The 15,528-nt window shown below is 48.4% G+C and overlaps 1 protein-coding gene across 5 annotated transcripts in view; it reads right to left on the reverse strand.

The window, feature by feature from the left end:
- The window catches only part of FLNB (filamin B), a 134,588-nt gene that overhangs the window by 43,797 nt on the left and 75,263 nt on the right, over positions 1–15,528 (reverse strand). For all 5 annotated transcript variants that reach the window (XM_036266425.1, XM_036266423.1, XM_036266422.1 and 2 more), the window contains exons 9-19: positions 14,991–15,128; positions 13,348–13,474; positions 12,223–12,359; positions 10,722–10,915; positions 9,629–9,742; positions 8,749–8,892; positions 8,370–8,493; positions 7,888–8,048; positions 6,792–6,882; positions 6,349–6,518; positions 1,504–1,621 (exon numbers count right to left, since the gene is read on the reverse strand). In XM_036266425.1, coding sequence (XP_036122318.1) covers positions 1,504–1,621; positions 6,349–6,518; positions 6,792–6,882; positions 7,888–8,048; positions 8,370–8,493; positions 8,749–8,892; positions 9,629–9,742; positions 10,722–10,915; positions 12,223–12,359; positions 13,348–13,474; positions 14,991–15,128 — 1,518 coding nt within the window. The remainder of the gene's footprint in view (positions 1–1,503; positions 1,622–6,348; positions 6,519–6,791; positions 6,883–7,887; positions 8,049–8,369; positions 8,494–8,748; positions 8,893–9,628; positions 9,743–10,721; positions 10,916–12,222; positions 12,360–13,347; positions 13,475–14,990; positions 15,129–15,528) is intronic.

The raw sequence follows: 15,528 nt of genomic DNA on the forward strand, positions 1-15,528 counted from the left end.
AAGTCATAGAGCTGGTATTTGAAAGGTCTTTGCAGAGCAGGCCACAGAAAACCATGGTTTGCATTTGACAAAAACAGGGAAAGGACTTTGAACCAAAACAAAGCCCTGGGAACGGGAACAGACCCGCACACCCACCCCGCCTCCCCTAGGGGAATCCTGACTCGCTGAACACTGCGGAACCAGGGCTGGGAACCAGGGCAAGGCGGCCTCGGAGCGCCACGTCCCAAAGGGTTTTCTAATCGGCCTGTGATTTACAGGGTCTAGAGCTGAAACTCTTGGTGTCCTGGAGAAAGGAGTGCCGAGAAGACTGGTGAAGGGTTAGACAGCGACCATTCATGTGCTCAGAGCTGGCTGCCCCCCGGGGAGAAACGCCGGCATCAAGCTCAGGTTTCAGAGCCCTGGAGCTGGGAGCTGGCCTCATTCACCGATGGTCCCCCCGATGGTCCCACGGAGACCCGGAGAGACCCTCACGGGTGGAACAAGAGGCCTTCCCTAGGGGTACACACTAAGCCCATGGTGCACCTGAAAGCAGGTGACCATGTGCCGCCAAGGTGCAGCCAGGTTGCAGTCACTTGTGTGAATGGTCTCCAAGAAGTACAGCTGACGTAAAAGGCAGGCTGAAGGGGATATGGCAGGATGACTTTAACCCAAAGTAAACACTGCCAAAGGTTTCCTGCTGGCAGGTTCGAACGTGCAAATGCAGACAGGAGGTCTGGAAGGATTGAAAATGAACCAGTAACTTCGGTTAACCCTAGAGAGGGAAGAGGTGATGGCTAAAGTGGATTTTACATCTAAACTGGGATGTCTTTTAGATGAAAAATCAGTTTATGCATTCCTTGGGGAAAACAATAATTTTATAATCACATGCCAAGCTTCTGAAGCTGCGTGGTAAGTACATCAATCTTCATATTATACTGTTCTCTTTTCTTTTCTATGTTTGAAATTTTCCCTAATAAAATTTTTCTTAATTTAAATGCAATGAAATGAGCTTGTAGTAAAAACAAGCTAAAGGAATGTTGGGGTGAGGGAGGAGGATGGATTGTAGTTGTGGTTTCAGAGTGCCAGGGAGCTGGCTTTCATGCTTGACTCTCGACCCTGACGTGGGTGCAGTGGCCAAGGACCGCTGGCACCGTAGAAGCTTGCCAGACGCAATATGCCCGACTTCTTTTTAATGAAAACATTTCACTGCAGTGCCAGCAGTTCCTGAGCTGCTGTGCCAGGGTCTGAATTCTTAGCTCATTTAATTTTCCCAATATTCCCTTGAGTGTTCTTGACCACCTCCACCCCCCACCCCCACCGCACAAATAACAAAACTGAGGCTCGGTGACCTTAAGCAGCAGGTAGGTTCCCACTGCTTGGCCCTCCTTCAAAAACAAGTTTCTCCTACAAAGTCTCTTAAGCCAGAAAGTGCTTCTCTATGAACCGTCCTTTGAAGGGAATCTAACTGACAGCTCCTGGTGGTGGTCTTCAAGGACCCGGTCTCCCCTCCCTTCACACACTTACTGTTTTCCAGCCCATTAATCTTTATCTTGCTCAGGTCCAGCGGGGCAGCCACACCCACAGTGAAAGGGCTTTTCGGGATGGGATCGCCACCGTATGTAACCAGAACCTGCATGCTGCCCTGGAATGAGAGGAAACCGAGTACACCTTTGGGTAACAACACACTAACTTGGTGTTTAAACCTGCCTTCTGGGTCTTTCCTCCTTCCCAGAGACACAGGCTATTTATTTGACTTCAGTGGATACAGAAAGCATCTCAGACATATTTCTCTAAGCTTCTGGCCCCACCGTAAGAATGTCTGAGAAATCAAATAAAATGAGAGCAATTAACCACAGGGACAACGTAATGAGCATAATGCGCACTGTGCTTTTAAGCATTTCCTGGATCCAGTCTCAGAAACAGTCCTAAGGGGTAGTTCCCTCTGTCATTATAATTTTTCCAGGAAAGGAAACTTGGGCTCAGAGAGGTAAAGTCACTTCTCCCCCGTCGCCCTCCTGGTAAGTGTGCGCTGGGGCTCACACCACAGCACCTGAAGCCATACCCCAGCACTCTGCCACACACCTCTGCACCCAACACACACCCCGCCCTGGCCATGGCCAACGCAGCTGGGCCTGGAGGCCTCTCACTGAACAAAACCAGTTTTTTCTACGTCCTGGGAATCAGGACAGCCACCAAGCTGAGAAAGAGATTTGCAGAGTTCACCTGGAGCTGTCCGAAGAGCACTGCACAGGATATGAGCTCCCGTGTCTGTGTCGGGGAGCAGAGTGGGCAGTGGGAAGGCAGAGTGGGCGTGTGGGCTTGGCAGGCGCCCTCGCTAGCAGCCAGGCTGTTCGCCCCAGCCCAGTCCTGGCCTCTCCGCAGCCCCCTCCCTACAAACCCAGGCTCCAAGAAAGCCCATGGCTGTCTCAGTCTATCGAGATTCCCCTCACCTCACAGAGGTGAGGAATGGGGGGCAGGGAGGCGGGGAGGATCCTCCCCAGGAACCCAGAGCTCACTGGAATTCAGCCCCTGTGGAAAGCTGTCAACTGATCAAATGTTAAAAGGGTGTAGCTTTTGGCCTGTGTATATTTTCTCACACTCCCTTTGTAATAACGGGGTGGCGGGGTCGGTTGTATCAGTGAAGAAGGGAGGACTGACTTTCCAGGATTTATTTGCACTGCGCACAAAACGAACTGGCCCCTGCCACCAGGGTATAACATTGCACGGTCAGATTCAACAGTGCAGGGACTGATCTATTACTTCACACCGGCCTACCCCACTCGCCAGCTCATCTGAGCTTCAGTCTGCCTCCAAGCCTCTGACTCTCGAGGGCAGGGCCTCACAGCCAAGCCAGGGTCCTGGAGAAACCTTCTCCACCATCCACTATATGTTTTCAGATCACGCCCCTGGAGTGGCAATGGAGAGGAAAAATCCTCTTCCAGTTAAGCTTCCCCATCCCATAAAAAGAAATATGATTTGCCCTGGCCAGTGTGGCACAGTTGGTTGGGCATCGTCCTGTGCACTAAAAGGTTGTCGGTTCAATTCCTGGTCAGGGCACGTGCCCAGGTTGTGGGCTTGGTCCCCACTAGGGGGTGTGCAGGAGGCAGCCAATCTATGTTTCGCTATCATTGATGTTTCTCTCTCTCCCTCCCACTCTCTATCTAAAAAAAAAAAAAATCACTATAAAAAAAATTATTAAAATAAAGAATGTTTTATCAGTCATTAAAAAAAAAAAAAACCACTTAGATAGGAATTAACTCTACTTTAAATACCTAGTGGGGGAGGGAAGAAAGCTTGGGGAGTTACCTCCGCCATGGTCCGTAGCATTTTAAGATTTGCTCAGAAGCCCCAGCCAAGGAATGGTCTGTGCCTTCCCCCAGAGGGCGGAGTGACCACTGGCGACTTCACAAAGACTTCCTTCTTGGACTGCGGCAGTTTTACCCTCCCTACGTGCTTCTGAGACCTTAATCTTATCTGTGAAACACACACACCCAAGACCGTGACCTGAGAGCTCCGATGAAGACGGATGGAGAGACCGCGGTGACACCACAGCCACCAGCAGTGATCACACTTCAAGGGAGGGACTGTCACCTGTGAACCTCAGCAGGCTCACGGGGTTTCCTAAAGGTGCCACAGTAGCAGGTGGCGTTCTCACTTCCAGGGCTCCTGACTGCACACCATGGAGCTGCTACCACCAGCGTCTCTAACCACTGTGTTCGGGGAAGCCTGGGGTGAGAAACTGAAGTCACTCGAGGCCACAGACAATCAAAGCACAGAAGGCAAAATCCTCAGGGGAAACTGGCATAACTTCCGTTCCACAAAATCAAGCTGTGGCTGGACCTTTGGGAGGTCCTCAAGCCCCAGCCCAACAAGTCCACTCTTCCGAAGCCAAAAGATCTCTGACCACTATCTTCTGACAAGAACTAACAAGAGCAACCAGCAACGACCACCCCTGGTCCACAGCAGGCAGGTACTCGGGAGCAAAGAGCTAGAGATCAGGTGAGGCCCTGGCGCCTTCCACTGCAGTCCGCACTCTGAGAGCAAAGCACTCCCCTGGAGCCCACTCCCATCCCCCTCTCCACACACACCAAACAGCTGCCCTGCTGGGAAGTTCCAGCCCCTTATTCCCTAAAACCTTGAGGTGTGCCTGTGGGTGTCCACCCGCAAAGTATGCTCCCCGCCTCCGTGCCAGGCACAGCTTCCTGGGCTGACCCAGGCCTCTTAACTATACCCAAGAGCGGTGTTCAAAAGGTACACTCATTTGACCCCATCTTAGGCTGTTGGGTGCTCTTCAGAAAAGAGAATTCAAAGGAGAATGAGGAGTGTAGGCCCCACTCGCCTAGCCGATTACAAAGTTCTTAAATAGTCTCTGTGAGTTGAGGCTTCAGTTATTCACCCATTCAACCATACATCCACACAGTGCACCCACGGCATCAGGCCCTAAGCCCGGGGCCATGGATGAAACAAACACACACACACACACACACACACACACACACACACACACACACCTTCCTATCCTTGGGGAACTCACAATTCAAAAGGAGAGACTTAATCTGTTTTCTATGCCATAGAGAAATACGCAGAATTACAAGTTACCCAAATAACAAAACAGAAACCTCACTCTAAACAACAAGGGACCAGAGAGGCAGTGACTGACACCAAGACTTCATCAGGCTCCTTGAACGTAGGATGGGCAGCATTTGGACAAGTAGCCCCAAGTGGCCACTGAGTGTGCAGATATCCTTCAAATCTGCTATCAGAGAACTGGATAAACGTGATCTTGGGGTGACTCTGGAGTAAGGATCCTCCCACTTTAGCTTCATATCAAATGCAACAAAACAGGACATGGGCCCTCGACCTCCACCTCCACCTCGAGCAGCAGCTGGGGTCATCCAGGGCAATGGGTTCTAAACTCCTTTCTGGGGATGCAGGTCAAAACCTGAGCCTGTCCTGACTTCTGCCACTTACTTTTTAGCAGCGCAGCTGAAAAACAGAGGGGTATATAGGTACAGGACAAAGCAGGTCTCCAAATGTTTTTAGAAGAGCCCGTGACCTTGTGATCTGACCAGTGTGGATGTCCGTGTGTTCTGCTACCTCCTCTGAAGGAACGGGGAGTATTGGCAAGATGACATCAAGCTGGTGCTCCCGGAGGCTCCCGCCAGCCTCAGGAGCATCAGCAGGAAGGTCATTACCTACTTAGCCTGATGGCAAATGGGTATTTGGTCGACAGAAGTATTCAACAGACCACTGCTAATAATGAACCCCTCCTGAAAGTAAAAAAATAAACCAACCCACAGAAGAAAGCACATCTCGCATAAGAAGCCACCCAGGCAATGTGGCACACGAACCTGCCCCAGAGAAACCCTCTCAGTGCCAGGGAAGTTCTCCCAGTAAAGAGTCCATCTCTAAGGATGTGGCACCCCACAGTGCAAGGGGACCCCTCCACCTGTCCTCACCGTCACTGCACCCCTCTCTCTTCCCCACCACGCTCCAGCCGCCCCTCACTGAGCAGGCTCTTGAGCAGTGTCTGCAGAAGCAGGGCCTTGCTGCCAGGCGGCATTCCTCAGATAGAGGGCGCTGCTCTTCCAGAACAAAGGAGTCTGGGAGATTTGAAATGACTGTTTAGAACACTCTGCACGAGCAGTAAATCCAGGCTTTTCTGCAGGGAAACCACCTGTTCCCCAGACCTGAGAGGCATGGACATGAAGAAAAACAGCTTTAAACAAATAAACATGAATGTGCACAGAGAGGTGGTTTTTTAGGCCCTGATTGCCTAATGTAATCAGAGCAAAACCCCCCGGGTGGTAAAATCCTGTCTGTATTCCTGCATTTTGTAAAAGGGGACAATATGGGGCCCTAAATAGTATTTTAGGCCCGAGGACCTAGAAGCTGAACACTGGCTCTTTGGGGAATGACTCAGAGAAAGACCCACTAGAACACTTTGCAAAAAGGGTAAACTAAGCAAAAAGGACCAAGAAGAAAAAACAAAAGTATGGCAACTCTCTCTCTCATAATTAATCAAAGACTAAAAGGTAGCTGGTAAGGATGGGAAGAGTGTGTATAAAAGAGAGGAAAATATTAGGTCCTGAATTGCAAGAGCATTTCTCTGCTAAAACCCAATGCGGGGGTGGAGACGGGAGTGAGGAGAGACGGGCTAGCTTCCCACTGGTTCTTGGGGCGTCCTTCAGGCCCTCCTGACAGAACCAGCCAGGCTTCTGTCGGAGCTCCAGAGGTCAGAACAAAGGCGTGAAGAGCGGTCTCCCGCGGGGGAACACGGGTTACACCTTCGGCATCCAAAGGACCCAGCACAGCACTGAGGGAAAGAAGCCTGGACGGGCCAGCGGGCCAGGACTGGAAAGGACCTACCTGCTGGGTGGGAGTGTATTTAACAGTGTGGGAGTAGTCATAGTTATCGATGATGTCCAAATCCTTCACCGCATCGCCAGGGAGGGGGCTGCTGAACTGCACATTCAGCGGGGCTTTTCCAGCCCCTTTGGTGAAGACAGTGAAGTGGGTTGGCTTCCCATTTTCCACACCTGGAAAGATAAACCATGAAGTGAGGACAGGCCTGGCTGAAGTTTCACTTTTTAGAACCAGTCTGACAGGTTCACCAATACCTGCTCTACCCAGGCAGCCAGGGACAGGGGCTGGGGCTCAGCCACTGCCAACCGCTGGGCAGGAGCTCTGCCCTGCCGAACCGGAGCCCCGACAGAACACCTGCCGCGGGTCCCACAAGGCCCCCGACCAAGCACACCCGTTCACCTGGCCTGCAGAGCCTCCAGGGCGGCCTCGCACACACCACCTCTCACCTGCTTTGCTGAGGCCCGGGCCTTCCGCCTTCACCTTGCTGGCATCGTGGGAGGGGTCGACTTTGACTCGGAAAGGGCTGGCGGGGATTTCCTGTAGCGGAGACACGGTCTCAGCAGGAAAGCCCCCAGAGCAACCGCCAGAGCTTAGCCTTCTGCCCCAGCGAAAGGGGAATCCTCAGCACGGCTGTGACTCTGACAGTGGTGAGCGGACCTCTGTCACCACAGGCCACGCTCTAGCATCAGGTAAGGGGCACTACCGGTCACTTAGGAATGCCTTGATCCCCTGTATCACAGGCTTTCACCCATTTTCTTCACAGCCAAAGGGAAGGTTTCCCACAAACTAATCTGGAAACCCTGAGCCTTTAACACCAATCACTGAGTACTTAGGATGCAAACAATACCACCGAGAATCAAACCAAAGGTGACAATAATATATGGGGTCAGGGGAAAGGAAATGTCCTCTAGGGACAGCTAAGAGCTATGGTTTGGGGAATGCAAGGAACTGATCAGAAATAGAATGGTTGTAATTCTCCAAAAAGAATGTCACAGACCGTCAGAATAAAGGCAAACAGGTTAACCGGGTGAAGCCAACTCAAGACAGCACCTTTAGAAACAGAACTTCCTTCTGAGGTCCCTATTTTTTATGTAAGGTTAATTTGAATCATCAGGATTCCATTCTTCCCGTGTTAGGTACTGCTCACCACCACCTTCACTATCGTTCATAAATAGGAACTCTACCTGAAACTTCAAAGCTCCTCCCTCTGTAAGAGTTTAAAGGCTGAGGCCAAAGTCATTGCTTCAAAGAGGTCGAAGCAGAACACATCTAGAACTTAATTACATCCCAACCAAAAAGTTGATGGAAGTTTATAACAAACCAATTTCTTTCCAGAGCCCTGCTTTGAACCACACTGGATACGCTGCCTCGCTTTTGTTAGAAATTTTAGTTCTGGGTTTTCTTCCCCTACCTGGTTTTAGTGAACCAGAGAGAAAAACTACAGAGCAGAGTTCTGAAGACATCTTTCCTATTGCTAAAAAAAAAAACAAAAAGGAAATATGCACACAGGTGGCCAGAACGAACCCAGACCCCCACACACACCTGAGATGCAAAGAGAACTTTGATAGTGTATCGCCCGGCGGCAGGAGGCACATATTTGACTGTAAACGTGTCGTTGGCGTTGTGAATAATGTCAAAATCCACATCTTCCTCATCCTCACTCAACACCCGGGCATCACATTTAATGCCAACACTGACATCACCTGGAACAGACCAGCTCATTAGCACCAGTTTACAAGAAACAGCATGTCTCAATCACTTCCAGCTCAGGCAAACACCCCAAAATAAGTAACTGGGAAGTTTCCAATAAGAAACACAAGGCAGGGATGGATGGTGGTAAGCCAGGTGCTGGAGAAAGGACGGAGGATCAGCACAGATATGGCCAAGCAACTGACACAGAGGTTCATTAGATTACCTATTCAGGTGGACTACTTCCTGGTTCAAAGTTCATTGCCCTTGAACCGTTATAAAAAGAACGTAATTCCCCAAGGAGGAGCAATCGTGGCGTTGGTGAAGCCCCTCACCTTCCCCAGCCTCGGTACAGTCCACCGTGAAGTGAGTAGGCTCATTTGCCTTCAGTCCGCTTCTCTCCACACCTGGCCCAAAGACTTTGACCTTCTGGGGATGGCTTCCCTGCCCAATGTAGACCTAGAGAGGACATGGAGGAAGCTGTAATCAAGTTTTCCTCCACTTGGACCTATAAAACAGTTAACATTGTTAGAAATAGTCCTTTGGGGCAAACTAGAGCATTCTGTCCTTCAGGGCGTCCATCTTTCAAGGCCTTCCAAGGATGATGGGTTCTTCCCACATACCTGCCTTGGCCATCAGGCATGGATGGAGTCCAGACCTGCCCCAGGACTGGGCGTTTTCATACCATGGCCAGGATTCTGCCTCACAACCTACCCGGTAGGGGCTGTTCGGGATGTTCACACCTCCCCAGACCACGGCAATGGTGTGCTTGATGGGCTTAACTGGGGTGTATGAGCAGGAATATGTGCCGTCCATCCGACTCTTCATCTGGATGTCAATGGGTTGGCCTTCCCCATCCTGCAAAAGAGCAGCGGCTAAGAAAAGAACTGGCCCTCAACTGTCTTCATCCAACAGGGCCACTGGCCTCCTGAGACAGCCAAGTCACCACACACTCATCCAACAAAACCACACGGAAGGACTGTAACATGCCCTGTTCTCACAATAAAATGACCGTGACCACAGGTGAGAAAATACTACGTGCATTTGGTTAGTTTTAATCATTAACAGCAAATGGCCCCAAAAGAAAACCATGACCATTCAATGCTTAATTTCAATGCCTACATTGAAATCTTTTGATCAAATTCAATTAAATTAACATATTTAATAAATTCCTGTTTAAAACCCGCTCATCATGGCCTAGGAAGCTTCAGCCACACCAAGACATTTACAGGAAAATCTGAAACAGTCAAGGGTTGGTTCCACAGAATACAAATCATCATTATTAAATATGTTAATTCCTGTTTAAAACCCGCTCATCATGGCCTAGGAAGCTTCAGTCACACCAAGACATTTACAGGAAAATCTGAAACAGTCAAGGGCTGGTTCCACAGAATACAAATCATCATCATAAGAAAAGCACCCTGCTTTACATGTTGGAATCTCATTTACTACTCACATACCCCATGAGACATTCTTACTGTTTCCAATGTGTGAATAAGAAAACTGAGAATCAGATAATCCGAACAACTTGCCATTACACTGTAGGATGTTGTCACCTGATAATTACCTGCACAGGTGGTCCCTGGCAACTTACCTGAGCAAATATCTTTAAGGGAGCTTTTCCAGCATCCTTAGGGTCCACAGTAAACTCAGCCAGGTTGTTAACGATGCACCCAGATCTCTCCAAACCTGGCCCATATGCTTGAACCTGGGGCAGAAGACCAATAATGATTCTCTTTCTGTGTAAGACGCCAATTAAACCCCTATGTGAAGATTGATGACCAGGGGGAAGGCCTAAACCAACGTGGTATCTAGCTTTATAGCACTTAAGTAACAGGACAGTTACTGAAAGGAAAATCCTAATCATTAAACTCTCATGAAAGAGAAAATTCTTTATAAGCAGGCCCCAAGCTAGGCTGGACTCCCTGCCTTATTCTGAGCTGACATTGAGGGCTTCTAGTCACGGGGGCAGGGACCTTCAGCTACGACCAATTTCAATGTTACTCTTCAAAGGAGTTCAGAAGCTTTGCCACCAAGAACATTCTAAATATTTGCAGCTCCCAGAGAGCAAAGAACCAGCAGAAAGCCTACAGACAGCTTCCCACGTGGGCCAACAGCAGTACATATGGGGTCTAGGGGCCTCCTCCTGTCAGCCAGGCTGGCTCAGACTTGATGCTTATCAGTCTGCAAAGGGTTTGAGAGAAGCTTCAGGAAACACTGAAAATATGGCTCCAATTTAAGAGAAGGGAGCTGAGGAGTAAAAAAACACCATTATCCACGGAGCATCTTGAAATAATAACCTCAAAAAGTGGCAAGTTATGATGTTCCAGGTTGTAAGAAAACAGCTTCTTCTGGAGCCCCTACATGGCCATGCACTGGGCTAAGGGCTGTCTCTATGCATGTTAGTTACCTCCTTGAATCATCCCAGAAACTCTAGGAAGCAGACAGTACTATCATTCCCATTTTACAGGGGAAGATATCAAGAGTCAGAGGTAAGTCGCTTGCCCAACGTTAGAAAAGTACTCAATGGTACCACCAGGATTCCAACTCAGGCCTGTCTCCTTGCTAAGCTCTAAAAGGCTCCTCTCTGCCATCTTTCAACACACTGCTGAAGGCAACTCTCCAGGCACCAGGGAGAGTGCCGGAAGACAGAAAAGAGAAGCCAGAAATATATCAAGCTGATTCACCAGATCTGGGTTATAGTCTCCTGAGGCCGGGTAGATGAAGGCCATGTACGGACTGTCCTTGATGTCCTCGTCATCACACATGATGTGAACGGCATATTCACCAGGCTCCTTGGGCCAGTACTTGACGTCACATGATCCATCATTCTGGTCATCATACTCGATCTTCGCCTGGGAGGGGCCTTCAATGGCAAACCCTGGGAGATGGGTGGGAGGACCCCTGGTTACATGGTGAAAAGTACCTGGTTTATGTTTACTACCAACTCCCTCCCTCTGCCTGCCTAAAAGCCAAGTATTGCAGAAGAATGAAATCTGTTTGTGTCCCTTTCCTACAAAACCAAGCCTCTGAGTCTTCACTAGAGATGGAAAAATTGGATTTTATACTTTGTTAACATCATCTAACATAAAGGTCAACCAGCAAACCTTTACTGGCAGTATGAAAACATGTACCAAAAACCTTAAACCAACGCCCACCCTTTCCTCCACCAAATCCATCTATGGGCTTTTATCTGAAGGAAATACCAAGGATGTGTGTAAACAGTTAGATACAAGGATCTGTATTCAGCATTGTTTTTACAGTAAAGCCCTGGAAATAACTGGAGAGCCCTATAAAATATATCCATGCAATGGAATTCCATGGAGGCCATGGAAAATCGAAATATGTCCTATATTTATCGAGGCAGGAAGTATAAAGATTTCCCCCAGATATTTTTTTTTTTTTTGGTGGCAGATAAATATTTGTAGGCGTATATACAAAAAAATGTCTGAAAGGATATGCTGTAAGGTTTAATATTATCTCTAATCTACAATGATCTACCAAAATATTTGTTTCCTCTCTAGAAGAAAAAATTTAATGTGATTTCTTATTTTTCCCTTTTTGCTTATTCCTAATACCAGAAATATAGGTCATCAAACTATGGTCAGTAGGCCGTATCTGACCACTGCCTGTTTTTGTAAATAAGGTTTTACTGAAACACAGCATATTCCTTTGCTTTCATGCTACAAGGGCAGAGTCGAATAGTGGTGAGAGAGAATATGACCCACAATACAAAAATATTCACTATCTGATCCTCTGAAGAGAGATCAGTGCTGACCACTGATCTAAAGTGATCATATATACATCAGATGTGTATTTAAAGTATATTCAGTCATGCTCCAAAGAAAAGGTACTCCCCAAATTTCTGATTTCAGAAAAGTTAAACTAAGGATCAGTCAACAATATCTGCTGAGTACCTACCATGTTCCAGGCCAACATCCATAGAAAGCCCCTTCCCTTGAGGTGTAGTGGATGAATGAGTGAATGAGTTAGAGGGCGACCTGAAGGTCAGGAGGAAAAGGGGAACTGTAATTCCACAGCAGCATGCAGAGGTGGCCGCAGGTGGTCAAGAGACCAGGAAATTAAGGGTACTCAGGCTCAGGAGGCCCCAACTCTCAGCCTAACACCAGGCACAAGCCCCTGTAATTGTAGCCCTCCAGAAGCTGCTGGTCAGCTGTTTCCACTCACCTAGAGACCCCACCTCAGAGCCAATGGACTCCACCACGAAGTCCGCTGACCGCCCGGCAATCCCACCATGGAGGCCAGGGCCCCATGCGCGGACTTTCTGCATGCCTGCTTCAGGGCCAACTTGAACTTCAAAAGGGCTAAAACAAAAGGAACAGAAGAAGATTAAAGAAGAGTAAAGAAGGGGGTATATACAGCCAAACTGTTTATGCCTCTTCTTTCCACTTGCTGGATCCTTTTACCTGCAGTCAATCTCCATCCAAGCCCACCCTCCACACAGGTGCCCCACAGCCATTGTTAGGTCAACAATATGAAATAATGTGCTGTTTCTCGGAGCATTCATGTGGCCACTGGGTTGGCACTCAAGCCACACTGCCTTGCACTATCTTTCTGGTCATTTACCTTTTGTGTGCAGGGCTCATGAGACACTGAGCCCTGGAACGTAAAAGGGTGCACACTTTTCCACATTCTGCTTATGCTGCAACAAGAAAGCCAGGTTGAACAGGCGTTGGCTCATACACGAATGAATGTGATTTTACTTTCGGGCAGGAGATTAAAAAATAGTTTGCTTAGATTTTCAGAACCCTATTATATGCCCAGGTATTTCTCAAGGTAAACTAAATTTATTCAGAGTTAAAAGCTGCCCCCAGGAGAGCTGGAAAACACAGAAACACAGAGCGGGCAAACTGCAACGCCCACAAGGCAAAGCTGCAGACTGGTCCCTTGGTTCTTGACTACACTCACGTAGAGGATTTTAATGTAAACCATAGCACAGGTTTTACCCCCCTGGCATTCCTGAACAGAGGCTCACATTGAAAGAAAGAGAATATCGGTTTATATAAGGGTATGCAGACAGCCCATTTGCTCTCTATTACTGCTCCTTCTGGCTTCCCCGCCTCCCACCAGCCCCTAACCACCAGCATTTGATTTAAAGCAAGGCAGCCGAAACCACAGTGACTTTCTGCTGCTTTTGAGAACAGGCCAAATGTCTGTGAGCTGCCAGAAAGAAAAAAATGTTTGCAACAAAGCAGATCTCTTTCCCTCCTGCTGCCCAGGAAGCCCCTGCGGTGAGCCTGCCCTGGGCGGAGCACACCTCCAGAGAAGATGCAACTCCAGCTGGAGACTCACCTCTTTGGAATGTGGTGTCCCCCCCATGTGATGGCAATGATGTACTTCCCCAGGGTGCTGGGGTAATACTCGAACGCATAAACTCCATCCAGAAAGCCTTTTTGCTTCACCAGCTCCTCTAGGCCCTCTGTGGGAAGGAAACACACCATCTTTCCAATGCAATCCTAGGCTCAGAACAAGAACCCAAAAGACAAGAACAGAAAGACAGCAATATCTACAAACATAAGCCACAGAGGAAAGCTAGGCAGGCTGCCTGAGAGGTTGGGACCCCCCAAAACCTGAGAGATGCAATCCAAAGCTAAAAATGAACCTATTTCTGCTTCAAACTGTGGGGAACTGGAAGACTTTCAGCTAAATGACTCTAGTTACGCTCTCAGCTATGAGAGGCTATACGGTCCTGAACCTCCTGGGTCTGTGTAAAAATAAATCTAGTTACATCTCAATTTTTCTTCAACAATCCTACCCATCTTAGCTCCCTCCCCACCCACAAAAACTGGAGAGGGAATAAATCTTTATGAGTCTTTGACATGAGTTTCAGGTTAGTGTCTGGCATATCCTTTTCAACTAAAGCCAGACAACTTAAGTGAGAAAGCTCTGGTATGCTATCTACAAGTAGACAGGTTTTAGATGCTACACCACCAACTCCAGAGCAAGCCATCAGGCAGGAACTTGTTTTATGTTGAGCCTTGAGGTTTGGCCAGAAAAACCATTGAGTCAAGTGAGAGTCCAAGGTCAGGAAAAAAACGCGTCCTTGGCTCTGTAGCAACAAGCTAGGAGGGAAGACAGCCCCAGAACAGCTTGACTCCAGGTCTGAGCAGTCTAGAACCTTAGCTGCCCTTGGGCTCAGCCTACCACAAAGCTTGGTGCTCTGAGATTAAATATTAACTTTCTGAACACCCCTGCCCCAGCCTGGTGGGAACACAGAGGGTAAGAGCAGCCCCAGCTTAGGAAGCTCAAGATTCCACAAGTCAAAGGCTGCTACACCTGTGACTAGAAATGCCGAGCTGCTTGTGTGTTCCAGGGGAGAACTCGAGGACGGTGCAGACACCTGTCCTCACAACTACTGTGTCCTTTCCCAAAAGAGGGAGCAAGAATGAGTTGCAGGGTACAACCCAGCCCTTCACAAATGGCATTTATTTACAAAGGAAACTTAACCTTAGGGAATTTGATTCCCCTTCTATAAGCACTGATCATAGTAATTAGGTACTTGACATAATTTCATAGTCTATAAAATGTAACCTGTACTGGGTAAAGAACTGGCTTTGGAGACTGTGCCTGAATTCCAGCTCGGGTGCTTACAAGCTGTAGGGCAAGACCCTTCCTCTCTAAGCCTAGGTTTTCTCAAATAAAAAATGGCCCTCTTCGGGTTGTTGTTCAAACCTCATTACGTCACTGCTTTTTTCTACTCCTAGAAGCCTAAATATAATGTGAGTCTGCAGAGCCACCACGGTCCACCTGCAACCAGGGCAGACATTACTAATCAATCACTGCTTCCCTCCCTATGGAACCCAGATAGCTTCAAATCTTTGACACAAATCTCTAGGATAAATTGATTAGCACTGGCCACGGGGTGAAATCCATAAGCCACAGCTACAAACTTAGCCGAAGTCACACCTGAGGTGAGGGAACAAAGGAGCACTTACTAGGACCCTTCACGGTTATGCCAAGCTCCCCACTTCCAGCAGCTTTGGTGTCAACCTTGAAGTCTGCAGTCTCCCGGATGCGGATGCCTTTGGGCTGCAGACCTCGGCCACTGGCCCGGCAGGCATTTGGATTGCAGGCTGCAAGCACAGTTTCGACATCAATCCAACCTTTCATTCTTTAGTCAGAGTTTAGCAAGCCAAGGTAACTTAGAGCCACCCGCCAAGAAAATATTTGCTCTGCACAAGAGTATGTAGCAGTTGCTGAGACCAGGGGTCCCGTTTAGGGAGCACACCAGGCTAGCAAATAAGGACACAACATAACTTTGTCCAGCCACATTGCAAAGGGACGGGGGAAAGTTACTTTGGCAAAGAAAGCCAGAGAGCAGTGTGGATTCCCTGGGCTCCTGGTGCCAGCTGAATCCTGGCATTTATCCTCTAGGAGAGTTAAGACCTAGTGCTGGACATGGTTCAAACCTCATTGCTATACTCAAGGGCCCACTAATTGGGAAGACTGGACTTCTTCAAGTCAACTTGAAAA

The sequence above is a fragment of the Molossus molossus genome, unplaced genomic scaffold, assembly GCF_014108415.1.
Source record: "Molossus molossus isolate mMolMol1 unplaced genomic scaffold, mMolMol1.p scaffold_m16_p_18, whole genome shotgun sequence".
Classification (NCBI taxonomy): domain Eukaryota; kingdom Metazoa; phylum Chordata; class Mammalia; order Chiroptera; family Molossidae; genus Molossus; species Molossus molossus.